The sequence below is a fragment of the Callithrix jacchus genome, chromosome 5 (assembly GCF_049354715.1).
Source record: "Callithrix jacchus isolate 240 chromosome 5, calJac240_pri, whole genome shotgun sequence".
NCBI lineage: Eukaryota > Metazoa > Chordata > Mammalia > Primates > Cebidae > Callithrix > Callithrix jacchus.
In genome coordinates, this window is record NC_133506.1 from 135959650 (window position 1) to 135985881 (window position 26232).

Below are 26232 nucleotides of genomic sequence, written 5' to 3' on the forward strand. Positions count from 1 at the left end.
GAAGGGCCTACAGCGGCTGGGCACCTCGGAGGAGCAGCTCCTGGAGGCCGCCAGGCAGGAGGAGGGAGACCTGGACCGGGCGCCCTGTCTGTACAGCACCCTGGCTCCCGACAGCTGGAGCGATGTGGACGGCCTGCTCAGCTGTGTCCGCCAGGCCATTGCCGACGAGCAGAAGAAGGTGGTGTGGGCAGAGCAGAGCCCTCAGTGACGAACCCATATGCCTTCCCGGGACTGTGGAGTCCTCTGGGTGCCGGTGAATGCAGTCCTGTTCCTGAGCTCAGGGCCTCTGGCAGAACTGTGGGCTCCTTGGCACATGAGGCCAGCTCTCCCCTCTGGCTGGGGTCTAACGTTGAACCCTCACCATGCGCAGGGCGCACATGGTGAAGCCACTTGTATCTGCTTACTTTTCTGTGGAAACCATCTTCACCTGTCACCAGGCTTGCCATGGTCTAAACTGGAGACTCTGAGAATGTTTCTGCCGTGGGAAAGGAGGGACGCCTTTCCACGCCTTCCCTAGAACTGGAGGCCCCAGGCCTCTGCAAAACCACCTGTCTGTAGGCCTGATTCAAATCCGAGGGGCTGCACCTCCCTTTTACATTTTGATGTGTCAAAGTCTTGCTCCAAAAGCACAGCAGCAGTGGGTGGGGAGCCAGGGGGGCCCCCAAGGTTGCTGCCACCCTTGCCGGGGGCAGAGGCACAAGCCCACATATGCCATGACCCTGCCTTTTCTCAGCTTCTGAGGCTGCGATGCCTCCAAACTCCAGTCTACAGAGGCCGGTGTGTTTACTTGTAAATGATGTTTCTGGTTGATACAGACAGTACTCTCAGTGGGCCCATGCCCGTTCAGTGGGGTCATCCTGGAAAAGCCTGGCACCAACACCCCTGTACAGGGCCCGGTGGACTCTGCCTTCCCCCAACCTGACTTTGCACCCCAGCCCTCAAACATCGCTACTCCACCCCCAGGGCTCAGGGGAGGACCCAAGTCCCCCAGCGCCTGGCCTTGCCTGACCTCCTGGGACTGTGGCAGAGTGAATGTCATTAGACAACAGTGTCTGAAAACCAGAAAGCTGTTCTAGAATTCAGTATTGTCATAAAGCAGTTCAGAAAAAGAACTGTATTTTACTGAAATAAAAAGGTTTCACAGTCACTGGCCTGTGGCTTCCTCCAGCCCACCCCAGTATAGAGTGATGGGAGAAAGGGCAAGGGCAGCCCACCCACTCAATGAAGCGCCCTCTCCTTTGAGGGGTATCCAGGCTCAGCTTCTGCTCCCAAGGTGGGTGGGGGCAAGGCAGGAACGGCGCATTCTCCCAGCAATGCCGGTGTCACCCAAGAATTAACCCGCGCCAGAGGACAGGGGCATTGCCATGCCTTCATCTTCAGGCACTCAAGAGAGAAGCTTCTGCCCAGAAACACTCCTCACTCAGGGAACCTGCTGCCAACCAGCTGAAACCTGCCTGGGGACCTGGTGCTTGACCATGGGGAAAAACAGAAGAAGCAGAAACCAGGCCAAGGGTCATTCAAAGGCTTCCGCTAGGCCAGAGGCTGGGAAGAGCCAGGCGCTGTGCTCACAGGCGAGTGTAGCTGGGACCCACTCTGCCACTGCTCATGCAGCACCGAAGCCCCCACCTGCTCTCTGTGAAGGGCTCAGAAGCATCTGTGGGTGCTGAAGCCCAAAGAGGCCTCAAGCCTCCCATATGTAGGTCCCCAAACCAAGCCAGAAAACCCCCTTGTCATAGGCTGGGGATGCTGCCCTGTCCGCAGATCATGGCTAGAATTCCGGTGCCGGGACGTGGTTCAGATACGAGACAGCCGTGTCCCCTGCCATGACAGCAGTGCCCCGATGGTGGAGGGGCTGGGCACATGCTCTGGTCCCCCTCCAGGCATTGGCGGGAGTGACACCCTACAGGAAGGAAGGACCCACCCTGGACGGGAGTGTGGAGGGAAGGACTGTCGTCACTGCTCCCCAGGCTGGCCGCCACAGGGATGTGTGTGGGACGTGTGCACAGGTTTCCCGGGGTGGTCACAGCTCGTTGTGGAGGGGCTGGCACTGGGGAGAGAGCTTCTCCTCCAGGACGCCGTCAGGGGCACACACCCAGGGGTCGTGGGTCTCCCACTGCCACTTGGACAGCTGGGCCTGAAGCATCTCCAGAACCTGAGCAAAGTGCGGGTCGGTGGCCAGGTTCTGGGTCTCATGGGGGTCCCGGCTCTGGTCGTAGAGCTCCCAGCGTGCCCGGTAGTAGTAATGATGGAGGTCCTTGTACCAGCCCGTGGGCCGCCCAGTGGCAGTGCGGTTTAGAAGGTCCTGGAAGGTGGGTGAGACGTAGAAGTCCTGGTCGATGGGAAAGGGCATCTTGAAGTTGAGGTTGTGCACAAGGCGGAAGTTCTGGTGGTACACGGAGCGCATGGGGTAGGACATGGTGACCTCGTGGTGGCTCTGGCTGCCGAAGACGGTGGCCCAGCGGGGCTCGGCCTCCAGCGCTGGCAGGAGGGACCGGCCAGTGAGCTGGATGGTCTTCGAGCCAAAGATGGCATAGCTGGGGTAGGGGATGGAGAACCAATCCAGGATGGTGGGCGTGAGGTCTGGAAGGGAAGCGGCGTCTCAGAGCTGCACAGCCCTCAGCACGCAGGAGCTGCCCTTGAAGGGCCGAACCTATGCCACTGTGGGTGGCTACCTTCTCCAATGCAATCAGCAGCAGGACGTGCCTTGTCCAGCTGACACCTCTCACTGCCAGCCATCTCTTTGGGCCACGGTGCCTCGGATGGCATAGCAAGAGGCCTCGACTCGGTGACATTTAGGATCCTCCTAAAATCCTACGGACCAGAAAAGAAGTCTACTCCCACCCTGTGGTGGGTGCGGCCTCAGTGCTCCCGGTCATGCTTTGGGGCCAGAGAGAGATGTGGGCCCCGAGCTCGGAGGGAAAGGGAACCTGAGTGTGCTGCTGCCCTAGCGCACCCCTCCTGGAGGCTCTGCCAGGCGGAGTGCAGGACACGGCGGGCCTCTGCCCTGTGCCAAGGGGCTCACCCCGAGCCCTTTGCAAATTCTTCCTGCACCCCTATCTTTGTCTGCACGTCCATAACATGGGACTAGATGTCCCAGGGCCTTTTAAAAATAAGCAGGGTCATGAGGTGCTTTGGGTCCCCCAAGAAAGCAGGATGGGGTGCAGGGATGCTCAAAAAGGGGTCCCCAGGCCCACAGTATCGCCATCACCTGGGAACATGTCAGACATGCAAATTCTTGAGCCCCACCAAAATCTACGGAATCAGACACTCTGCGGGGTGCGGTCTGGACATTAATAAGCATCCCAGGTGATTCCGAAGCTCATACAGGGTAGGCGGGGAAAAGCAATGGTTTTGACAGCAGTGGGATCCAGGCTGGAATCATAGCCTAGTGCTTATCAGCTGTGCAGTCTTGAACAGCTTACTTCACCCCCTGAGCCTCATTCTTTTCCTCTATAGAGTGGGAATAACAGTCCCTTCCTGGCCCAGATGATACGAGAGCCACAAGAGGTAATGGGTGTGGAGTAGCATCTGACACATTGTGGCCCCAGCGCACGTCCATTCCCACCCCTTCCCTGACAGAGGCAGGCAGAGGCATACCTAGGAGGCTGACATAGGCCTCGCTGACCTGGCCCCAGCGTTTCGGGTGCTCCGGGGATGACAGCAGTAAGGGTTCAGCGGCGCCCGGCCAGTACAGGTTGGTCCTGCCACTGGGGAAGGGGATCCCGTTGTCGGATGTGAAGATCACCAGTGTGTCGTTCAGGACACCTGCATCACGCAGCTCCTGGAGCACAAGTCCAACTCCTGCAGTGAGGGGCAGGAGAGCAGAGCTCAGCTGCAGACATGTGCGGAGGCAGGGGAGTGTGGGTACCCGCCCACTGCTTCATCCAGCCACTGGGCTCCAGTGCTTTCTGGATTTGAAAGAACTCCTGTTCTTCCCACCGGCCCTGACTCTTGCCCAGCTCCGCCAAGCTCCCAGTCTCTGAGCAGGCCTCGAATGGGCCTCCAGGGACTCTAGCCTTCCCTTGGCACTTCAGCGTCATCCCCAGGCACCTGCTCCCTGCTGCCCACCAGCTTCTGGGTTCTCTGGAATCTTATGTCTGTCCCATGGAGCAAATAGGGCAGAGGCCATAAGACAAGCTTTCCTCTATACCCACTGCTTCCCTGATCACCAAGAATTAGTGGCACCAACAGGGAAATGGTAGAGGTTCCAACCTCCAATTGTGGGTTGAATGGTGACCCCCGACCCCAAAAGACATGTGCACTGGAATCTGTGATGGGGACCTTGTTTGGAAAGGGGCACTTTGAAGATAAAGATCCTGGGACAAAATCATCCTGAAGTGCCCAGCCAGACCCTAAATCTAATGACGGGGTCCTTATAAAAGAGGAGGCAGGAAAAAGGCATGTGAAGGTTTAAGTAGAGATGGGGGCGATGCTGCTGCCAGCCCAGAACACTGAGCGCTGCCGCAGCCCCCAGAAGCTGCAGAAGGAAAGGCAGGGGTCTCCCCTAGACCTTCAGGGAAGCATGGCCATGCTGACACCTTGATTTCAATCTTGTGGCCTCCAGAACTGTGAGAAGACAAACTTTGGTTGTTGTAAGCCATCTAGTTTGTGGTACTTTTTAGGATAGCCACAAAAAACTCACATGCCCCAAGTTCTCCATCTGCATAAGCTAGGGAACTCCAGACCCCACATCTGACCCAGGCCCTGTTGCTGGAAGTATCTGGAATCTTCACCCAACCAACCTCTGGGGTACCCTAAGATCCCAGCCCAGCAGCAGCTCCATGTCAGGGCAGGCCCAGGGTGGGTCCCCATGCCACCTGCAGACCCCTCCTCTCAGTGTGGGCTCCACCTGCCGCTGCACAGGGCCTGCCACCCTGAGACCCTCACCCACACTCTGCTGTGACCTGAGAGGGTGCTGGCCCAGGATGGGGGACCCAGGCTGTGGCACCACCCCTTGGGCACACAGGGCCTGCCACCCTGAGACCCTCACCCACACTCTGCTGTGACCTGACTGAGAGGATGCTGGCCCAGGATGGGGGACCCAGGCTGTGTCCCCTCCCCCGCCCCCGAGTGCCCAGTTCCGCAAGCCCACCTTGGTCCATGCGGCCGACGGTAGTATACTGAGCAGCCAAGTCGGCTCGGGCTGCCGGGGTGTTGGGGACAAAGTAAGGCACCTGGAGCAGGTGGAGGGAGCCAGGCTTAGAACGGCTGACTGGGGGAGTGGCACCCAGCCTTCTCCCCAGGCCTGCTGTGAATGGATTAGCCCAGAAGAGCTTCACTCTGGACCACCCCATCTCTCTACAGTTCTCTGTGGCCCCGAGGATGGGAACTTGAATCCAGTTTGGTTAGAGCATCTTTCTTCCTCACCTAGGGCCAGAGCTGCAAGCTCACGAGAGGGCCACGTCCCTGACCCAGGGCTGAAGGGTGTCCTGAAACGAGGGAGGGGCCTCCTACCAGCACGTCCTGTGGGTCATAGGCCTGCGGGGTCCAGTCTGGGATGCGACCCATGCCACTCTCTCCATTGCCAAACTTCTCACAGAAGGTTCCGTACTGGGGCTGGGAGTGTCCACAGCGGTGGGGGTCGTGGAAGGCGATGTAGAGGAAGAAAGGCCTGCACAGGAGAAGGCTCATTGCCAAGGCTGTGGGGCCAGTGCTGCCTGGCACGGGAAGCCCCTCGGCTCTGCCTCCTCTGTATCTGGACGTCAACCTATGACCCTCACTGCCTCAGTTTCCCCATGTCCCTTCTCCTCATGACCAGACTAACTTGAATACCCAGAACCTTCTCCCCTACCCCCACTCCAGCCACATGGGGGCCCATGCATCCCACCTGAAGACTCGGCTGTGCTCTGGGGCCAGCCGCCGGGGGAAGGGACAGGGGCCCCGCCTCGTACCGGTCATCCTGAGTCTGCAAGAATTTCCGGACAAGCAGCTTAATTCTCGTGATGTTCCGCCCCACCTGGAGGACAGAGCTATTCTCCTCTGTGTAAGCAAAGTCAAATGGGTACACGGTCTCTGGCCCCACGTGCTTCTTCCCGATGATACCTGGGTGGGAAGAGAGGCCTGTCCAGAGTCCCTTCAGCCTCCCAACCCCCCTGCTCCCTTCCTTGCCCCCTCAGACCTAAGCACACTGTGGGTTTTCGTGGACTCACAGCCCAGCCAGGACTCACAACCAGGCCTGGGTCCTTTGGGACAAGAGCTAAGGGCAGGCCACAGGGGCTGAGGGTGCCTTGGGACAGGGCACTGAACCTCCTGGGCTCCGGCTGGGCCTCTGTGCCTCACCCTGCGCCCTGCCCTCAGCACAGCATCCTCACCTGTGCGCACGCCAGCCTGGCTGAGCAGCAGCGGCAGGCTCCGCACCCTGTCGAAGGAGTTGAAGTGGTGCACATCCTGGTGTAGCCCGTACATCCCATTCTGATGCTGCCGGAAAGACACATGAGGTCCAGGGCCCCGAGGCAGCCAGGGCCCCGCTGGCCGCACCTGTCCTTACCCGGCCCTCCCATCACCAGGGGCCTTCTCAGGGCCCCTGATTTAGACTTTGTGGCCAGAACCCAGAGAGCCTGGCTCCACCTCCCACTCCCGGCCTGAGAGGCCCATGGGACCCTCCCGTGAAAGGAGGACTTCACAAGGAAGAAGGGGTCCTGGAGGGCGTGCACCAGCGTGAGGTGGCCTGGATGTTCTTTTTGTGCATCTGCACTTCTCATCTCTTCTGTTACGACACATCACAGAGTGAAAAAGACAGAGCCAGGCCTTGTTTATTACCTAGTTATTTTATACTGTAAAACAAGCCATATATTTAAAAAACTCAGACTACATAGGGAGGTATCAGGCGAGAAGGAGGAGCTCCTCCTAATCCCATGGCCCACTGCCGGAAGTGGGCACACCTGTGTCCAGATGAGCCTCTCAGGAAGCATCTGCATCCACACATGTGATCTCCCCACCCTGGCCTTCCACTCAGCCTCAGCCTCAGATGGAGACAGCACATCGCTTGCAATAAGCTAAGATCACAAGGTAAGATACCAAAGTAAGCGCCCATTGGCCAGCGCCGTGGCTCATGCCTGTAATCCCAGCACTTTGGGAGGCTGAGGAGGGCTGATCAGTTGAGGTCAGGAGTTTGAGACTATCCTGGCCCATATGGAGAGACCCTGTCTCTACTAAAAATACAAAAATTAGCCAGGCATGGAGGTGCGTGCCTTTAATCTCAGCTACTCAGGAGGCTGAGGCAGGAGAATTGCTGGAACCCAGGAGGTGGAGGCTGCAGTGAGCTGAGATCATGCCACTGTGCTCCAGCCTGGCGACAGAGTGAGACTCCAACTCAAAAAAAAAAAAAAACATAAAAGGGCTAGTCCTGTGTGATTCCACTCCTATGTGCCCCTGGAACAGTCAGATTCATAGAGACGGAGGGAGAATGTTGGTCGGCAGGGGACGGGGAGGGAGAATGTGGAGCTGGTGTTTCGTGGGGACAGAGCTTGTGTTTGGGACAACGGGAGACTTCTGGAGATGGATGGATGGGGTGATGGCTGCACAGCACTGTGAATGTGCTTAATGCCATGGAACATGTACTGGAAAATGGCTAAGCTGGGAACGCTGATGAGTGTGCATTTCACCAAAATGAAACAGGAGTGTGCGTGCCTAACAGCAGCAGGTCCCTGCCCATAGTGCTCCCGGGGCACTGAGTAAGCACACCAGGCCTCACGCCAAGTGCTTACATACGAAGCATCAGCCCCTCCAGTCCCCATTATACCCCCATCTTACAGATGAGGAAACTGAGGCACAGGAAGTAGGTCACTTGCTCCAGGCCACACAGAGCAGTGAAGACAGGGCTGGCAGATGGGAGTCGGAACCCCTAGTCTGCACTCATGGCCAGGGGCTGTGCCTCCTCCTGGAGGTGGGAGGGAAGTGGGCAGTCCCCCCTCAGGGAGCCCAGGGATGGGAGATGTGGCAGAGGCCTGAGCCCTGGATGCAGCCTGTCTACTGCTGGCCCACCCCTCCTCCTGCCCCTTGCACCTCACCTGGGGCAAGCCAGTGAGGAGGCTGGCACGGCTGGGAGAGCAGCTGCTGACGGAGGTGAAGGCATTGCGGAAGAGGAGGCTGCGGCGGGCCAAGGCATCCAGGTGTGGGGTGGCGATGGCGCTGTTGTTGTATGCACCACTCTCAAAGCCGCCATCATCCGCTGTGTAAGGTGGGAGACAGAGAGCACATGGTGGGCTGGGGTCACGAGAAACAGCGCCGGGAGTGAGGGAGGCTGGGGCTGTGATGCCAGGAGGCAAGTTACTCAGGTGGGCATGGTACTGACTCAGCACAAATGCTATCGTGACTGAGCACTTCATTACCTAGGAGGCATGACACCTGAGGGGGTACAGCAGGCAAGCATGATACTAGAGGGCATGTTAGCAGGCAGGCATGTATAGGAAGGCCCCATACCCACTGGGTATATTAGCAAGCAGGCATGGTACTTAGTGGGCACAATACCCAGTGGGCATATTAACAAGCAGGCATAGTACCCAGTAGGCATGATATGTGGTGGGTTGTTAGCAGGTGAGCAGGGTATGTAGGCTGGACTGATAGATGGTAGGTATAGCAGGTGAGCATGGTACCCAGGCAGGCCTGATACCCAGTGGGTATGTTAGCAGGTGGGCTGGTACCCAGCAGGCCTGATACCTGGGTGGGTATGAGAACAGGCAGGCATGGTAAGCAAGTGGTCATCATAGGCAGGCATCATACCCCAACAAGCCTGATGATACCTCAAGCAGGCATGATACCTGGTGGGTATGTTGGCAGGTGGGCACAGCACACAGGCTGAACTGACAGCTGGTGGGTATAAGCAGGTGGGCATGGTACCCAGGCAGGCCTGGCACCTGGGTATGTTAGCAGCCAGGCACGGTACCCAAGTGGTCAAGATACTCATGCGGGCATGATACTCCAACAAGCTTTATGATAGATAGCCCAGCAGGCATGTACCTGGGTGGGCATGTTACCCAGCTAGGCATTTAGGCAGACAGCCGCTGAATGCATGGCCATAGCACACTGCTGGGCAATTCTGGGCTCTGCAGACACTACCTGGGGCAGAGGGCAGGAGAGCCTCGCCCAGCAGGCATCTAAAGATCTGTGTATGCCCCACCACTGCTTCTCGCTGATGCTATCTCAAAGGCCAAGTGGCCTTCAGATTGTATAGTTCAACCCTTTCACTCTACACAAAACAGCTGAGGCCCAGAAAGGTGAGGTACAGGGCTCTGAGCTTCTACAACCACACCACACTTCTTCCCCCTGCTCTGGAGTAGACAACATTGGGGTCACCCCAGGAGAGGCTGGTGGAAACCCCCAGGACCAACACCTTCCCCCAGCTCCCTTAGGGGCAGTGTGGTCCATGGCAGAGCTTCAAGCTGGGCTCCCATCCTCCACCTGAGCTCCCATCCTTCATCCCACAGCACCCACGGAGTGTGAGCACATGGCAGCCAGGTAAGCCCGGAGCGGGAGCAGGCTGCTGTGCTTCCTACCTGCAGCCCAGAAGGAAGGCTGCCCTTCTCCAAACCCAGAGTGTCTCGGCACTTGGCTGTGGGCCTGCTATGGACAGAACTGTGTCCTCCCAGAATTCATGTGCTGAAGCCCTAACACCAACATGATTCTATCTAGAGACAGGGCCCTTCATTAAGGTTAAATGAGGTCATAAGGATGGGACCCCTATTTGACAGGACTGGACTGTTGCCTTACAAGAAAAGAGAGGGCTGGGTGCCATGTTTCATGCCTGTAATCCCAGCACCTGGGAGGCCGAGGCAGGAAGATCACTTCAGCCCAGGAGTTCGAGACCAGCCTGGGCAACACAGTGAGACCTTGTCTCTACAAAAAATACAAAAATTAACTGGGCATGGTGCTGTGTACCTGTGGTCCCAGCTACTTGGGAGGCTGAGGCAGGAAGATCAGTTGAGCCTGGGAAGTTGAGGCTGCAGTGAGCTGAGATTGTGCTACTGCACTCCAGCCTGGGTGACAGAGTGAGACTGTCTCACAAAAAGAAATAAAAGAAAAGAAAAAGGAAAAGAAAAGAAAGAGGAAAGAGAAGAAAGAAAGAAAAAAGAAGAAGAGAGAAAAGAAAGAGACAGGAAAAGGAAGTGAGACCCCCTTCCCGCTTGTCACGTGAGGAAACAGTGAGGGGGTGATAACCTGCAAGCCAAAAGTGGACCCTCAGTGGAACCCAACCAAGCTGGCCCCTGACCTTGGATTCTCAGCCTGCAGAATTGTGAGAAATACGTTTCTGTTGTTTAAGCCAACCTATGGCAGTCCGTGCTAAGACCGGCCCTAGCGCAGGGGCTGCATGGCCCGGGCTCTGAGAGCCTCCAGCGGGAATCCCATCTGCAGATGAGGGTCCAGGCAGATTCTTCGCTGTGTTTCTGGGAGGTGAGGAGTTGGCAGGAGAGCTGTTTATGTTACAGTGAGCCGAACTCCCGCCCAGAGACCGCAGTTAATCAGAAAAAGGGTACCTGGCAGCGTGCCAGACCTCAGAAGGGGAAAGAATCACAGGCCTTGTCACTCGTCACGGGCCGGGGCTTGATTACCCAAACTGGAAGTCTTGTGAGCAGCATGGTGCTTGCCTGGGAGGAACTTGGGGTTTCTGAGAGGGACTGGGATTGGGGGAGACTGTGGTAGGCGGTGGTGGAGGGCTGTGCCCTCGGACAAGCGAAAAGGCAGCTGAACCACAGCCTCTGGGGTAGGAAAAGATTACATTGGGGAGGAGATGAGAGCCAGGAGGGTACCCTGTCTGCAGTCTCTGGGGACTTGAGCACCAGCTCCTCCTCGGGCATCCCCTCCCGAGAGGGATCTGGGATCCGTGGACCCTGGGCCCTGACTGGGCAGGGTCAGAAGCGGGTGGGGACAGGCGGCAGGAGGTAAGGTAGCGGGGCTGGATGCTGGAGTTCACCCCTTCACCCCTCGCTGCCCTCTCTGGGGAGACACCCATTTGGAGTCTGAGGGCAGCACAGAGGGGTGGGCGAGAGGGAATGGTAGGGGGATACAAGGGCCGGGCACAGCAGGGTCAGCACTGGTCACGTGTAGGGAGGAGGCCAGTGGCCACTTCCGCGGGCCACGGCCGGCGGGCGTGGGAGGGCGGCGCCAGCACTCACCGAGGAGCAGCAGTGCGTTCCGGGGGCGCGCCCGGCAGAGCCCCAGGACCAGCAGCAGCGCGCAGCAGACGGGCCCGGGGCGGCGCATGGCGGCTGCGGCTCCGGCTTCGGCGCGGGCTCTTGTCTCCCGCTCAGCCCCGCCCCTGCCTCGCTCGGCCCCGCCCCCGCCCTGCCCCCGGTCACGTGCGCCCCAGACCCCGCCCCGTCCCGTCCCCGGTGATTCCTGTGGACGCGGCTGCGGCGACGCCAAGAGACCCCGAGCTGTGGTGCCGGGTGGGTGAGTCCGTGGCCCGCGAGGGCGGCGAGCGGGGACCAGGGGCGGGGGGTGCGGACAGTGGCCGGGGTCGCCGGGGACAGCCAACGCGGGGCCAGCGCGGAGCCCGAAAGTGCGAGCGCCTCCCGCGGGGACCACCCCCCTGCCGCGTCCCCACCCGGGTCCCGCAGCTCTCGGCTTTGCTCCGGGCCGAGGGACTGCGGACCGTCAGGTGGCGCGGGGTCCCCGCCGGAGGCCCCAGGATCCCGAGCCAGAGGCCTCGTGGGCGGGGCCAGGGGCTCCGGAGTGGATTTTGGCTGGAGCGGGGCGGCCGGAGGCCTCCGGGGGCGGCTCTGCGCCCTGGCGCCGGGCTCTGGAGGATGCTGCGCACCTGAATTATCTGGGCGCCTCTGACGTCCTCCCAGAAGCAATTAGAACTCCAGGGCGTGAATGCCACAGGTGGGGGCCGAGCGAGGCGTGGTGTCAGGAGGGAGGACCCCCCCCCCCCACTCCAGCGCCGCGGTCAACCGTAGTGGGTGGAGCCCGCATTGATGCGCAATCGGAAAACCTGGGATCCCCTCCCAGCAGCCGCCGTCACCCCCGACAGCCTACTGTGCCCCGCGGACCCTGCTTCTCTCTGCGCTGCTCCCCGTTAAATTCCCTGGGGTGAGGGGGAAAAAAGGAAAAGGAAGCCAGTTCTTCAGGAGCGAGAAGTGTGGAGCCTAATTAGTCTTCAGGCTTCTCAGTAAGAAATCGCTGAGCAGTTTCTCATCTGGGAGAGTTGAGAATGGAGGGACAGAAGGCACCCAGGATTTGCGCAGGGGATTCAGGGAGAGTGGGTGATGAGGGCATGGGGTGGGCCCTCCAGTCTTGGCCCAGTTCCACTCTTGGGCACGTTGTTGACTTCCTCTCAGACCCGTCTGGCTCAGCGCCCCTGGGGAGAGGAGACCCATAGTGACCCCTCCTGGCCCCCGCCGTCTCTGACCAGTGTGATTGGGTTCTTCAAAGGCCACCCGCTCTGATTGCTGGTCTATGCCACCTGCATCCCCAGCCCCACCGAAGAAGATGCTGGGTCAGGCTAGGTTCTCCAGCCCCGGGATGGCCCCAAACACCTGTTGCTGCTCCCCCGCGGCCCTGCAGAGGAAGCTGCCCATCCTGGCATGGCTGCCCAACTACTCCCTGCAGTGGCTGAAGATGGATTTCATCGCTGGACTCTCCGTGGGCCTCACTGTCATTCCCCAGGCACTGGCCTATGCTGAAGTGGCTGGACTCCCGCCCCAGGTAAGGTGTCTGACCCTACTGCCAGCTCCATCTCAGAAGCAGTGAGGAGATACACAGTATTAGTCCCAGACACCATCAGTCATCCCAGGTTTCCACCCCTGGGCCCCAAGGAACCTTTGGTTTACAGTATATAATGCATGACTGTCTCTGGGCTGACCCAGGCTCCTGTGCCTGTTTGGCACACACAGACACTGAGCTGGTTGTCGAGGGACCACCGAGGTGACTCACGGAGGAGGCCTTAAGAATGCTTCCTCAGGCCAGGCATGGTGGCTCACACCTGTAATCTCAGCACTTTGGGAGGCCAAGGCGGTATGATCACCTGAGGTCAGGAGTTCAAGACCAGCCTGGCCAATATGGTGAAACTCCCTCTCTACTAAAACAAAAAATTAGCTGGGCGTGGTGGTGGGTGCCTGTAATCCCAGGTACTCTGGAGGCTGAGGCAGGAGAATCACTTGAACCCGGGAGGCGGAGGTGAGCCAAGATCACGCCATTAGACTCTAGCCTGGACAACAAGAGCGAAACTCTGCCTTAAAAAAAAAAAAAAAAAAAAAAAAAAAGAATGCATTCTTAGACTTGGGCACATACAGGCCTGCACCAACCCCTCTGTCTGGCTGCCTGCACGCTGAGGCCCCGGTTGGGTGCTGCTAAAAGAGTGGCCTCCTGATCACTGCAGGCCCCCCTGCAGCGTAGGGTGGTGCATGTCTCGCCTCTGCATGCTCGTGTGTCCAGGACACAGCTGACGCACACTGGGGCTCCTGGGTGCTCACTGCTGTCTCTCTCCACAGTATGGCCTGTACTCTGCCTTCACGGGCTGCTTCGTGTATTTCTTCCTGGGCACCTCCCGGGACGTGACTCTGGGCCCCACTGCCATCATGTCCCTCCTGGTCTCCTTCTACACCTTCCACGAGCCCGCCTATGCTGTGCTGCTGGCTTTCCTGTCTGGCTGCATCCAGCTGGTCATGGGGGTCCTACGTTTGGGTGAGGCTCAACCTTCTTGCCAAGGGGATGCCCTTGACCTCAGCATTTCCTTGTTTGCATTTCAAGGTCTATCCCTGTGTGTGTTGGGGGCGGGGTGTGAGTATGTGTGTGTGCGGGTAGGTGGGCAGCTGGGTGGAGGGGATGGGGGCCTGGGCCCTTAGTCTGCTCTTTTCTGCTGAGAGGCCAGGACAATTGGAGAGGAGCTGTGGCCTCAGACCCTAGTCTCCCTTTTCTGCTCTCCAAAGACAGCCATGCAGGGTGTGTCACCCACCCGTTCTTAGCTGTAGCATCTGTCCCCAATTCCACCTTCCCACCCCTCCCAGCTTACACAGACCCTCATCCTCTGGACTGGGTAGAGCTGGGACCAGCTCGGTGTCCCCTCTTGGCTGGCCAGGGTTCCTGCTGGACTTCATTTCCTGCCCTGTCATTAAAGGCTTCACCTCTGCTGCCACCGTCACCATCGGCTTTGGACAGATCAAGGTAGGTCCAGCACCCACCCAGGACACTCCTCTTTTGCCACTGCTTGTTGGCACAGGGATAGCTGGGAGCAGGGCCAAGGCCCGGACTGATCCCTGTGGTCAGTGGACGTCTTGCTGTTTCAGATTGTCTTCTGTGGGTCACGAAGTGCACAGTGCTCTCATGGGTCCCCTCTTCATAAAATGACCCTCCTGGGAGGGCTGTCTCATGATGGCTGGATTTTACAGCGGGTAACTGGGGACACCAGTAATTCCATCCCCCCGCCTGCTCTTGCCCGAGTTTCTGTGTGGTGTGATTTACGTGGCTCCGTTCTCCCTGCACTGGGCATACCCAGCGGGCCCTGCCAGTCACAGGCATGCTGCTACAGTTTCTACAAGCAAATGATTTCCCTATACTAATTTAGCTAGGTGGTTTTGTTGTGTGCTTTTTTTTTTTCCTGGTTTCTGTTTAATATTTTTTAAATGCTATGCTTTTTATATTTACTTTTAAAATATCTATAAGATGTACCAAGATCTCCCAGGGTAAGCTTGGCAAGGTGAGTATGATTTGTAAGTTATCTGCACACATCTCCCAGGGTAAGCTTGGCAAATGCTGTTTCAGGGTATGGTTGCTTCTTTATTCATCAGCTGGGGATGTAATTTACTCTGATTTTTGCTGGGTTGTAAGTTCCTCAAGGACAGGAACTGTTCTGCTCCCAGCCATGGCCACCCAGCACTGGGAAGGTGCAGTAGGAGGTGCTCAGTTGGGTGTGTGTGGAGTGAGGTGAGCCCAGTTCCGCTGATGGGGCCGTGCTGCCATCAAGGCAGACTAGGGGCACACTGCCTCCTCACCCTGTGTCACTGCAGATCATCTTCCCAAAGCCAGGTGCTGCTCCAGGCCAGCCTGAGACAGTCTTCCCTGAAGGAGGAACCATGAGAAGACCAAGGACAGGAGAGCATGCGTGTGAGAGTGTGTGTGTGTATGGGTGTGAATAAAGTAGCAGACACTTTTTGCACTCTTGCTGTGTGCTAGGCACTGGGCAAGGCACTCTCCATGCGTCATTCTCAGCACACCCCTGGTAGGTAGGTTTATCATTATTTCCATTTTAGAGAGGAGGGACCAACTTAGGTGTGGATGAGTACGATTTTTAAGCTATCTGCACACATCTCCCAGGGTAAGCTTGGCAAATGCTGTTTCAGGGTATGGTTGCTTCTTTATTCTGGAAATGTCCCTCATTTTTGGTATCAAGAATAAGAATGTTCTTTTCTTTTTTTTTTTTTTTTCTGAGACAGAGTCTTGCTCTATCACCCAGGCTGGAGTGCAGTGGCATGATCTCGGCTCATTGCATCCTCCACCCTCCTGGTTCAAGCAATTCCCCTGCCTCATCCTCCCAAGTAGCTGGGATTACAGGTGCCCACCACCACGCCCAGCTAATTTTTTTTTGCATTTTTAGTAGAAATGGGATTTCACCACGTTGGTCAGGCTGGTTCCGAACTCCTGACCTTGTGATCCCCCCACCTCGGCCTCCTAGTCTTTTGTAATGTTCTTTTATAGGATCACAGTGAAAGTAGAGAGTGCCGCCTTTTTTTTTCTTTTAGACGGAGTTTCCCTCTTGTTGCCCAGACTGGAGTACAATGGCGCCATCCACTGCAACCTCTGCCTCCTGGGTTCAGCCTCCCTAGTAGCTGGGATTACAGGCATGTGCCACCAAACCCAGCCAATTTTTTGTATTTTTAGTAGCAATGGGATTTCACCATATTGGCCAGGCTGGTCTTGAACTCTTGACCTTGGGTGATACACCCTCGTCAGCCTCTCAAAGTGCTGGAATTACAGGCATGAGTCACCCCACCCAGCCAAGAGTGCCTTCTTTATGCCTTCATACTTGTCAACCCTAGCCCCGCTCAGGGACTCTGCAGCCATCTAGGGGGAGGATTATCTTCCTGACTCTTCCAGGACAGAAGCTCCTGCCCCAGCAGTCCCAGAGTCCACCCACCCAGATGTCCTAACCCCACCCACCCTGTGACCACAGTTTTGGGGCAGGGTCCTTGAGCCTGTCACCCTGGGATCCTGGGCCTCAACTTCCCCCTCTGACTCCTGCTGAGTCTCAGGCGACTTAAAGAACTAAAGCACAGCTGTGGTGGCGCCAAAGATCCCAGCTATGTGGGAGGCTGAGGTGGGAGGATCACTGGAGCCAAGGAGTTCGAATCCAGCCTGGGCCACAGAGCAAGCCAAATCCCTCTCTAAAGCAAAGAAAGAAAAAAAAAACAAAACCCTAAAGCACAGGATAGAGCTCCTTCTTCTGCCCAGGAGCTCTGAGAGCTGGCATCGCTGTGGGAGGCTCCTACTTGGCCAGATATTCCCCAGCCCAGTTTCTTGAAGCTCCTCAGAGCCCTCCGGATCTGTGCACACTGTGAAGTGCTTTTTCCTTCTGGCAGCAGTGGGGCTGGAGGTTGGGGGGCATCTAGTGAGAGATGTGGACTCAAGCCAATGGCAGCAAGGGTCTACAAGTGGCAGGTGTGGCCTCGAGCCAATGGGGGCAGGGCTAGGCGTTCCAGGGCTCCTGGCCTTAGAGCTGTAGAGCTGCTCTCCCTGCTGTGGGATCACCTACACTGTTTTTTATGAAAAACAAAAGCAATTTAGAGAAACATCCCTGACCCAGAAATTGTGAAGTACCATTTCCCCCAAGGGTAACTTTGACTTCCTGGCTTGGGGGGCATTGGAAGTGGGCAGATGGCCCCTGAGCTTTTGAGATGGGCCCTGGGAATGAGAGTCTGAGATGGGGTCGGGATGGCAGGCCAGGAGCTGGGGACAGATTGCTTGAGTCTGGGGACAGGGCCTCTGATCAGCATCTCTGTGTTTGAACAGAACCTGCTGGGACTGCAGAACATCCCCAGGCAGTTCTTCCTGCAAGTGTACCACACCTTCCTCAGGATCGAGGAGACCAGGTACCCTGGGCTTCGTTCCTCCCTCCTATAAGGAAGCTCTTCCTTCCACACCTGCTTTCCTGGCCCCCACCTCAACTTTCACCCCCAGTGGCTGCTCAGACAGGGTTCCCAGAGCAGCCCCAACAGCAGCACCTGCGAGCTGGCAGGAAATGAGATTGTCAGCCCTTTCCAGACCTGTCCTATCAGAGCTAGCATTCTAATAGGAGGCCTGTGGTCTGCATGCAGGGGAGAGTTTGAGAAGCTCAGCTCTGGGGAGCCAAAGGGGGTGCTGTTCCTCTCCACAAAGCTTTCTTGGGAAGGAATGGGAAGAGACTGTAAACAAAAAGAAGGCAGTGTGTCTCCCCCGGGTTGTGATTTGTTAAGGAAGGGAAGACAGGGCTTGGGGAAGCTAACACAGACAGAACGCAGGTGCCACGGGGATAGCAGGTGGAGCCGTGATGAGAGATGAGGAGACCCAAGCACTTCCTGCACCAGGTTTAAAGACCTCTGATGGCTAGGCATGGTCGCTCATGCCTGTAATCCCAGCAGTTTGGGAAGCCGAGGCAGGTGAACACCTTAGGTCAGGAGTTCAAGACCAGCCTGGTCAACATGGTGAAACCCCGTCTCTTAAATACAAAAATTAGCTGGGTATAGTGGTGTGTACCTGTAGTCTCAGCTACCCAGGAGGCCGAGGCAGGAGACTCTTGAACCCGGGAAGTGGAGGTTGCAGTGAGCTAAGATCACACCACTGCACTCCAGCCTGGATGAAAGAGTGAGACTGTGTCTCAAAAAAAGAGCCTCTGATGAGGGGTCCCTCCCTGCCAGACCATCCAGCAGGAAGCCAGGATACCTCTCTGCCTCTCTGGCTGGAAGGGGCTGGAGGAAGAAATTATTGGGGAGCTGTAGAGATGGCTGCCCAGTGCTGTGGCCTGGAGGGAGCGGGGGCGATGCTGGGATCCTGGACCATCTTTCAGCTGGAAACCCAGTGGGTTCCTTGCCCTTCAGAGGCACCAGTGGGCAGGGGTCAGCCGCATGGGAGAGCAGTGATTGTGGAGCCTGACCAGTCAGAGAACATCACGGACTGTTAGAGGTAAAAGGGACCTTACTGACTGTTCAGTCCAAAGCCTTCTAGAATGTCTACAGCAGGGTGTCCAATCTTTTGGCTTCCTTGGGCCACACAGAAGGAAAAATTGTCTTGGGCTATACATAAAAAACACTAATGATAGCTGATGAACTGGAAAAAATTCATTTAAAAAACTCATAATGTTTTAAGAAAGTTTACAGATTTGTGTTGGGCCACATTCAAAGCAATCCCAGGCTGCGGGTTTGCCACACTTGTTCCAGAGCCACCTGCAGAGCGCCGGCTGCTCAGTCTCTGGTCCCCATTCCCCATGGTCACTCATCAGATCCTTTGCACAGACTTGAGTCGCAAAGAGCTACAGGAGTGAAAATGTGAGCGGGTCACCCGCCGCCTTCGTGACCCGCACAGGCTTGTGTACTTACTGAATTTTAAAATGAGTTTTGAAGTAGAAAAGGGATGCATATCGCTTAGGAGAAAACATCTCAGCCCAGCCTGTGTTTGGTCTTGTAGAGTAGCTTGCTAAAGTTCCTGAGCTTTAGTTAAGTGTGCATGAAACAGTGAGAATATTGAAAATACTTTGTTTTCTTAAACCTTGATACTCACGGTAGCCTGGGACCGGCAGCCTGGGCATAGGTTCTCCCCTGGGAGCTTCTTGGCACCTCCCAGCAGAAGCAATGGCAGGATGCTCGGGTCAGCAGAAGGCCTGGGCTGAGCGGGGTGGTGACTAGTCCTCTGCCTGTCCACAGGGTGGGCGACGCCATCCTGGGGCTGGTCTGCATGGTGCTGCTGCTGGTGCTAAAGCTGATGCGGGACCACATGCCTCCTGTCCACCCTGAGATGCCCTCTGGTGTGCGGCTCAGCCACAGTTTGGTCTGGGCTGCCACAACAGGTGAGGGGCCTCAGCTCACGTCGTGTGCAACCTCTGCTGCATGTTGGGGCCACTTGAGGAGTCCTGAGTCCCACTCTGAGAGATTTAATGTCATTGGTCTGGGTGTAACTTGGGCATTGGGACATTTAAAACTGCAGACAAAACTCTGGGACTTTTATTTTTTATTAAATTTTTTTATTTTTTATTTTTGTCTTTTAGTAGTAGTAGTTTTTTTTTTTTTTTTTTTTGAGATGGAATCTTGCTCTGTTGCCCAGGCTAGATCTCAGCTTGCTGCAACCTCCGCCTCTCAGGTTCCTACGATTCTCCTGCCTCAGCCTCCCGAGTAGTTAGGATTACAGGCATGTACCACCATGCCCGGCTTTTTGTATTTTTAGTAGATACAGGGTTTCACCGTGTTGACCATACTGGTCTCAAACTCCTGACCTCAAGTGGCTGACCTCGGCCTCCCAAAGTGCTGGGATTACAGGTGTGAGCCACCAAACTCTGTGACATTTAAAACTGCAAACCAAACTCGGCATGGTTCTGATCCACAGCCAGAGCTGAGAGCTGGTCTGCTGCAGTAGTCCTCAACCTGAAGCAATTTTGCCCCCTGGTGACTTTTGGCAATGTTGGGAAACATTTTTGGTGGATACCACTGGGCGAGACAGTTGCTAGCAACTAGTGAGGACAGGTCAGGGATGCCGCCAGACCCCTGATGGCACTCCGGCTTCCACAACTGACAGTGACCCGCCCAAAATGTCAGCAGTGCCAAGGTGAGAAGCCAGGTCTACTGGCAGGTCCTGGGGAGAGAAAACAAATTCCACTGCGACCAGCTCTGTTTGAATTGTGCAGCTTGCTGGGGCACAGCTTCAGCTTCAGGCCTGGAGGCTGCAGGCTGAGCCACAGATAACCAGGGGTCCTTTGAGAAGTGGGGAGGGGAGGGCTGCATAGTGGGAGGAGCAGCAGGGCCATTAGCAGGTGAGAGAGCACCCTGGGGAGGTGGAAGCCTCTTCTCAGTGCATCCAAGATAGGCACGGGTGCCCTGGCTGAGCTCCGGGCAGGGATGCCCAGAGAAGAAGGCACACCCAGGAAAGTCGGGAAGCATAGGTGACTCTGAGCCTTCTCAGAGCTGAGGGGAAGGATTAAACACTGAGCTTGGCCCTGCTGTTTGGGGGCTGCATAATCCAACAGCTAGAGGAGAGAGAGCGTGGCTGGATTTAGCCCTTGAGTCACTTCCAGCTGCCTGGACTGGTCTGTTACCCCGGTCACTTCTTGGATCCTGTTCCACAGACTTGAGGCGGTGGTGAACACAGCCCAGTGGGGTGGAGAGAGCCCTGGGTTTAGAGTGGAAAGGCCTGGCTTCCAGTCCCAGCCTGGTCTGTGTTTAGACTTGCAGAGTAGCTAGCCGAAGTTCCTGTGCTTTAGTTCAGTTGTCCATGAAATAGTGAAAACGCTTTGTTATCTATTTTCTTTTTTTAAGAGGTGGAGTCTCGCTCTGTCACCCAGGCTGGAGGGCAGTGGTGTGATCTCGACTCTCTGCAACCTCCACCTCCTGGGTTCAAGTCATTATCTCACCTCAGCATCCTGAGTAGCTGAGATTACAGGTGTGTGCCACCACACCCAGCTAACTTTTGTATTTTCAGTAGAGACAGGTTTTCGCCATGTTGGCCAGGCTAGTCTTGAACTCTTGACAAGTGATCCCACCCTCCTCAGCCTCCCAAAGTGCTGAGATTTCAGGCATGAGCCACCACACCCAGCCCTTGCTTTGTTATCTTAAACCTTGAGACTCAGAGTGTGGCCTGGGACCAGCAGCCTAGGTACTGGGCATCCCCGGGGAGCTTACTGGAAATGCAGGGTCTCAGGCCCCCTGCAGATCTCTGAATCAGAATCTGTATTCTTCAGGGGATGTCCAGGGAACTCATGGGATCACCTTAGAAGTCAGAGTTTGGAGACCAGGCATGGTGGCTCACACCTGTAATCCCAGCACTTTGGGAGGCCAAGGCAGGCTGATCACCTGAGGTCAGGAGTTTGAAACCAGCCTGGCCAACATGGCAAAACTACATCTCTACTAAAAATACAAAAATTAGCTGGACGTGCTGGCTCATGGCTGTGATCCCAGCTTCTCGGGTGGCTGAAGCTGGAGGATCACTTGAACCTGAGAGGCGTAAGTTGCAGTGAGCTGAGATCACGTCACTGCACTCCAGCCTGGCAACAGAGTGAGACTCCATCTCAAAGAAAAAAAAAAAGAGAAAGAAAAGTCAGAGTGTGAAATGCTCAGACACCCCAGGTTTCTCAGAGACTTTTGTATTTCTTTATGCGATGACCAGTCAGGTGCGGCCGCAAGGGGAGACAGAGAAAGGCTCAGGAAAAAAAGAAAGTTTATTGTACTCACAGGTCCTAGAGATAGGAGGCAGAGCACGCCACGTAGGGCCACGTCAGAAGACACCAGGGTGGCCAGGAGGAGAAGCCAAAAGCTAGAGGATGGTTTAGGCCACAGCCTTTGTTGAGGTTTTCATGACAGAGGCAAGGGGGGAAGGGTGATAGAGGCAGTTTCATCGAATGTGGAAACCGCGCATCCTTCTTTTGTAATGTGTACTTGTGAGATTCCACAGACTTTCTTTGCAGACTCCCATAGCTGGATTTATTGCACCTTGAAGCAGTTCCAGCAGCTCACTATTGCTCTCTGGAATTTGCAGTCTTGTCCTTGCTGTGTTTCATTTTGTATCATTTCTAGTGCTACATTTTATACTTTTCTCTGTGATGTCTCAGCTGTTGTTAATTGCATCAAGTGCTTGTTTCATTTCAGACACTGGTTTTCATTTCTAGAAATTCAATTTTAATCTTTTTTTTTTTTTCTTTTCTTTTTTTTTTAAGACACAGTTTCTCTCTGTCGTCCAGGCTGGAGTGCAATGGCACGATCTTGGCTCGCTGTAACCTCTGGCCTCCCAGGTTCCAGCGATTCTCCTGCCTCAGCCTCCCGAGTAGCTGGGATTGCAGGTGTCCACCACCATGCCCAGCTAATTTTTTGTATTTTTAGTAGAGATGGGGGTTTTGCCATGTTGGCCTAGGTGGTCTCGAACTCCTGACCTTAGGTGATCCACCCTCTTCAGCCTCCCAAAATGCTGGGTTTAAAGGCATAGCTACCCCACCCAGCCTCAATTTGAATGTTTTAAAATGTATCTTTTACATTGTTACTTAACAGTCTTAATGTTGCCTCTAGTTCTTTAAGTAAGTAGAATTTGGTTACAGTTATTCTTTTAATGTCCTGTTAATTAAATTGTGTTTGGTTACAGTTACTTTTTTTTTTTTTTTTTTTTTTTTTTTTGAGACAGAGTCTCGCTCTATCACCCAGGCTGGAGTGCAATGGCTTGGCACACTGCAACCTCCACCTCATGGGTTCAAGCAATTCTCCTGCCTCAACCTCTTGAGTAGCTGGGACTACAGGTGCATGCCAGCACACCTGGCTAATTTTTGTATTTTTTTCTTTAGTAAAGATGGAGTTTCACTATGTTGGCCAGGCAGGTCTTGAACTCCTGACCTTGTGATCCACCTGCCTTAGCCTCCCAAAGTGCTGAGATTACTGGCATGAGCCACTGTGCCCCACCTGGGTCTTACTTTTAAGCTTTGTTAGCTGGACCAGAGCACTGTTCATTCTAGGGCGAGCCTAATCTGGCCTACCAGTTGATTTTGTAAATACAGTTTCATTGGAACAGCCATTCCCATTCATTTACGTTGTGTGTCTGCGTCTGCTTTTATGCAATAATAGGCTTGAGCAGTTGCACCAGAGACTTTATGGCCCACAAAGCAAAAAGGTTTTAGTATTTAGCCCTTTTACAGAAAAAAATTTGCCAACCCCAGGTCTTGGGCTAATCTTCCCCACTGCTGAGGTAAAACCCTCAGGAGCCCCTGATGCTCCATGAATGATGAGGGTTTTTCACTCTGGTGTGAGTCCTGGGATTGTAACCCTCTTCGTGTCTCTTCCTCACTGTGGGTTTGGCTCTTTTCTGTCCAGCTTTGCCTCACCTGGTTCTCTGTTGCACACTGAGGGCATCTCTGCAGATGTCTGCAGCTCTGTCTCCAGCCACCCTATCTGTTCCTGTGACCTGGCTGTCAGCTCCAGCCACAGGCCTCCTCTGACTCCCTTCCAGCATTGCCTCTGAACTCAGGGAGATCCCTGGGCTCTGCTAGGGGGCCCCCTCCATACACAGGCAGACCATCAGAGAAGCTGCAGACAGCCATCAGGGCAGTGACAGATGCGCCTCCCTTGTTTACCATGGCCGTCCTGCCCGCTGTCCGGCAGCTTGGAGGCCTTTTTTTGGGGCAGGGGATAAATCTGGTTTCTTCCTCCCTTGTGCTTTGAGGTGGACGCACCCTGGGCACCTGGTTTCAGAGAGTCTTTGCCGCATTGTGCAATGTGCTATGGCCTGGAGCTTGGCAGTGGGTGGCACGTGCGCCTGTCCATGGCCTGCAGCTCTGCTAAACCACCTGCTGTGCTCGTGCTGCCACGTGGTACTTGTGTCTGGGCCATATTTCCCAGAGTGTAGAGTGAGGACTGCAGCCCAGCGGGGGCGTCTTCTGCCCCTGGGGCATTTGCCCCAGTCACCTGGAGGCAGCCATACTACCCACACTCACCAGAGAAGGGTCCTGGATGCCCCTCTGCTTCTCTCCTAGCTCGCAACGCCCTGGTGGTCTCCTTCTCGGCCCTGGTTGCATACTCTTTCGAGGTGACTGGATACCAGCCTTTCATCCTCACTGGGGAGACAGCTGAGGGGCTCCCTTCAGTCTGGATTCCGCCCTTCTCAATGACCACAGCGAACAGGACTATCTCCTTCGCCGAGATGGTGCAGGTGGGCAGAGCCAGGAGCCAGGATGGACAGGCTGCAGTGGCCCCTAGCGTGGCCCTTACTCTGATGCGTCTGCTGGGTGCCAGGGGGTCCGAGGTCAGTTAGGACAACCGAGTCCTCAGGGAGGGACATCTCAGTTATTAAAGAATCCCGGGTCAGATGCAAGCTCAGCGAGCTCAGGGATGTTACGTTGTGTTCCTGCCCGGGGCACAGGGGTGCTTCTCCCGTTGTGGACTCCAGCTGAGGATGAATGTGCTGTGTTCCTCCCAGCACATTCAGATGCACTCTGGTGCCTCTTCAGACAAGGAGGGGCATCCTGCAGCTGACAAGCACTTGCTCTTATTTCCTGTGGGGGAGGGTGGGCCCTCGCTGCCTTCATGGGTCACATCCCTTAGGAAGGCCACTCACCATCCCTCTCTCCTCTTTCAGGACATGGGGGCTGGGCTGGCTGTGGTGCCCCTGATGGGCCTCCTGGAAAGCATTGCAGTGGCCAAAGCCTTTGGTAAGACGCCTGTCACCCACGCCCCAGGCCTCTCGGTGCGCTGGCTGGGCTAGGCCTGCCTGCTTTCTAGCTTGCCTTTATCTGTTCTAGTTTTAGAAACTTGAATTTGTATCCAAGGAATACATGCTTATGATACACATACACATATTAATGTATATATGATAAAAATGGCTCTATAATTGAGCCACCCCCCCCCCCACGGTGTGCGGTGAGTGTTTTAACAGCCCACTATTTGTGGAAATAAAAGGTTTTCTTCATGGCCCTCGCGGATGTCCATGGTGTAAATGCTGCTGACTGAGTTTAAGGTGACAGGGACATCACTGAACAGGGAGTTTGCACATGGAGCTTGGGTGAGATGGGCACGAGCACCCGTATTCCATGGCGCCTCCACCACGTTGCTACCATGGGTGCGAGTAACCTCATCAGCGACAGATGCCGAATCATTTCAGAAGTGGCGAGTTTCAAGTATTATCTTTGGGCCAGGCGTGGTGGCTCAGGCTTGTAATCCCAACACTTTGGGAGACCAAGGCAGGAGGATCGCTTGAGCTCAGGAGTTTGAAGCACAGCTAGGCCAGATAATGAGACCTCGTTTTTATTAAAAATAAAAATTATCCTGGCATGGAGCACACCTGCAGTACCAGCTGCTTGGAAGGCTGAGGCAGGAGGATCAGCTGAGCCAGTAGGTTGAGTGACAGCACCTCTGCACTCCAGCCTGGGCGGCAGAGCAAGAGCCTGTATTATCTGTTTAATTGAAACTTTTAATTTAATTGGTAATAATGACTGTTTCTTAACAGGCTCACAAAACTCCTAAACACTAAACAACAGGCTTCATTCAGCTGGCTCAGCCCCTCCTCACCCCCAGGGAGGCAGGGCAACAGTAATCCCCTCAGTGTCTAGGTTGAGTCAGCATCTCTAGATTCCCTCCTTGCAGTTTGTCCATCACTCGCCCCATCCTATGGGGATGACAGCTTCGTTCTAACTTGTCACTGTTATTGAGTCCTTGCATTTGGGCTCCTGTTGCTTCTAAAGGTGAAAGCCCAATTAACAGTTTGTTAATTGTAAGTGCACAAATTGTGTTTACTGCCTAGTGCAGGCTGTGCCAGCGTAATGCTTCTCCTCCCAAGTCCCAGGGCTCTGACCCTTACCCACTGCAAAGGAGATTCTTTTTTTTTTTTTTTTTGAGACAGAGTTTCGCTCTTGTTACCCAGGCTGGAGTGCAATGGCGCGATCTCGGCTCACTGCAACCTCCGCCTCCTGGGTTCAGGCAATTTGCCTGCCTCAGCCTCCCGAGTAGCTGGGATTACAGGCATGCACCACCATGCCCAGCTAATTTTTTGTATTTTTAGTAGAGACGGGGTTTCACCATGTTGACCAGGATGGTCTCGATCTCTTGACCTCGTGATCCACCCGCCTAGGCCTCCCAAAGTGCTGGGATTACAGGTATGAACCACTGCGCCTGGCAGGAGATTCTTTTTTTTTTTTTTTTTGAGACAGGGTCTCACTCTGTGGCCCAGGCTGGAGTGCAGTGGCATAATCTCTGCTCACTGCAACCTCCACTTCCCAGGTTTAAGCAATTCCCATGCCTCAGCCTCCAGAGTAGCTGGGACTACAGGCCAGGCTGGTCTCAAACTCCTGGGGTTCTCGAGTGATCTGCCCACTTTGGCCTCCTAATAATTTTGTAATTGTTTGTAAAGACATGGTGTCACTTTGTTGCCCAGGCTGACCTTAAACTCCTGAGCTCAAGCAGTCCTCCTGCCTCGACCTCCAAAGGTGCTAGGATTACAGGCATGAGCCACTGTGTCCGGCCAATTTTTATATTTTTAAATGGCTGGAAAAAGTCAAAAGAATAATAATATTTTGTGCTATGTGAAAAGTATTTGAAATCCAGATCTCATGTTTATAATTAAAGTTGGAGCGTGGCTGTGCCCACTTGG

At 55.2% G+C, this 26232-nt stretch overlaps 3 protein-coding genes across 16 annotated transcripts in view; 2 read left to right on the plus strand and 1 right to left on the minus strand.

Annotated features, from left to right (window-relative positions):
* CARD14 (caspase recruitment domain family member 14) overlaps nucleotides 1–1147 on the plus strand; it is a 43659-nt gene extending 42512 nt beyond the window's left edge. For all 10 annotated transcript variants that reach the window (XR_013536060.1, XM_078374848.1, XM_078374849.1 and 7 more), the window contains one exon: nucleotides 1–1147. Coding sequence is in view for 9 of the 10 variants with exons in the window: in XM_078374848.1 (XP_078230974.1) it covers nucleotides 1–208 (208 nt within the window). In the remaining variant the exon portion in view is untranslated.
* Nucleotides 1100–11240, minus strand: SGSH (N-sulfoglucosamine sulfohydrolase). The gene is made up of 8 exons (XM_002748821.6): nucleotides 11112–11240; nucleotides 8010–8170; nucleotides 6312–6417; nucleotides 5892–6042; nucleotides 5455–5611; nucleotides 5093–5174; nucleotides 3598–3801; nucleotides 1100–2580 (listed from the first exon to the last, which is right to left on the minus strand). Exons 1-8 carry the CDS (start codon nucleotides 11197–11199, stop codon nucleotides 2021–2023), a joined length of 1509 nt encoding a protein of 502 aa, XP_002748867.1. The 5' UTR covers nucleotides 11200–11240; the 3' UTR covers nucleotides 1100–2020.
* Nucleotides 11123–26232, plus strand: part of SLC26A11 (solute carrier family 26 member 11) — a 25239-nt gene continuing 10129 nt past the window's right edge. Inside the window, exons 1-8 of one of the 5 annotated variants that reach the window (XM_008997872.5) lie at nucleotides 11123–11384; nucleotides 12416–12645; nucleotides 13431–13623; nucleotides 14018–14103; nucleotides 16945–17024; nucleotides 18831–18973; nucleotides 23624–23799; nucleotides 24226–24298. In XM_008997872.5, the coding sequence (XP_008996120.4) occupies nucleotides 11198–11384; nucleotides 12416–12645; nucleotides 13431–13623; nucleotides 14018–14103; nucleotides 16945–17024; nucleotides 18831–18973; nucleotides 23624–23799; nucleotides 24226–24298 (1168 nt within the window). In that variant the 5' untranslated portion in view covers nucleotides 11123–11197. Of the gene's footprint in view, nucleotides 11824–12372; nucleotides 12646–13430; nucleotides 13624–13946; nucleotides 14104–16944; nucleotides 17025–18830; nucleotides 18974–23623; nucleotides 23800–24225; nucleotides 24299–26232 lie in introns of all 5 variants that reach the window. The other 4 variants (XM_054256574.2, XM_008997869.5, XM_035301992.3 and 1 more) reach the window with 4 other exon arrangements.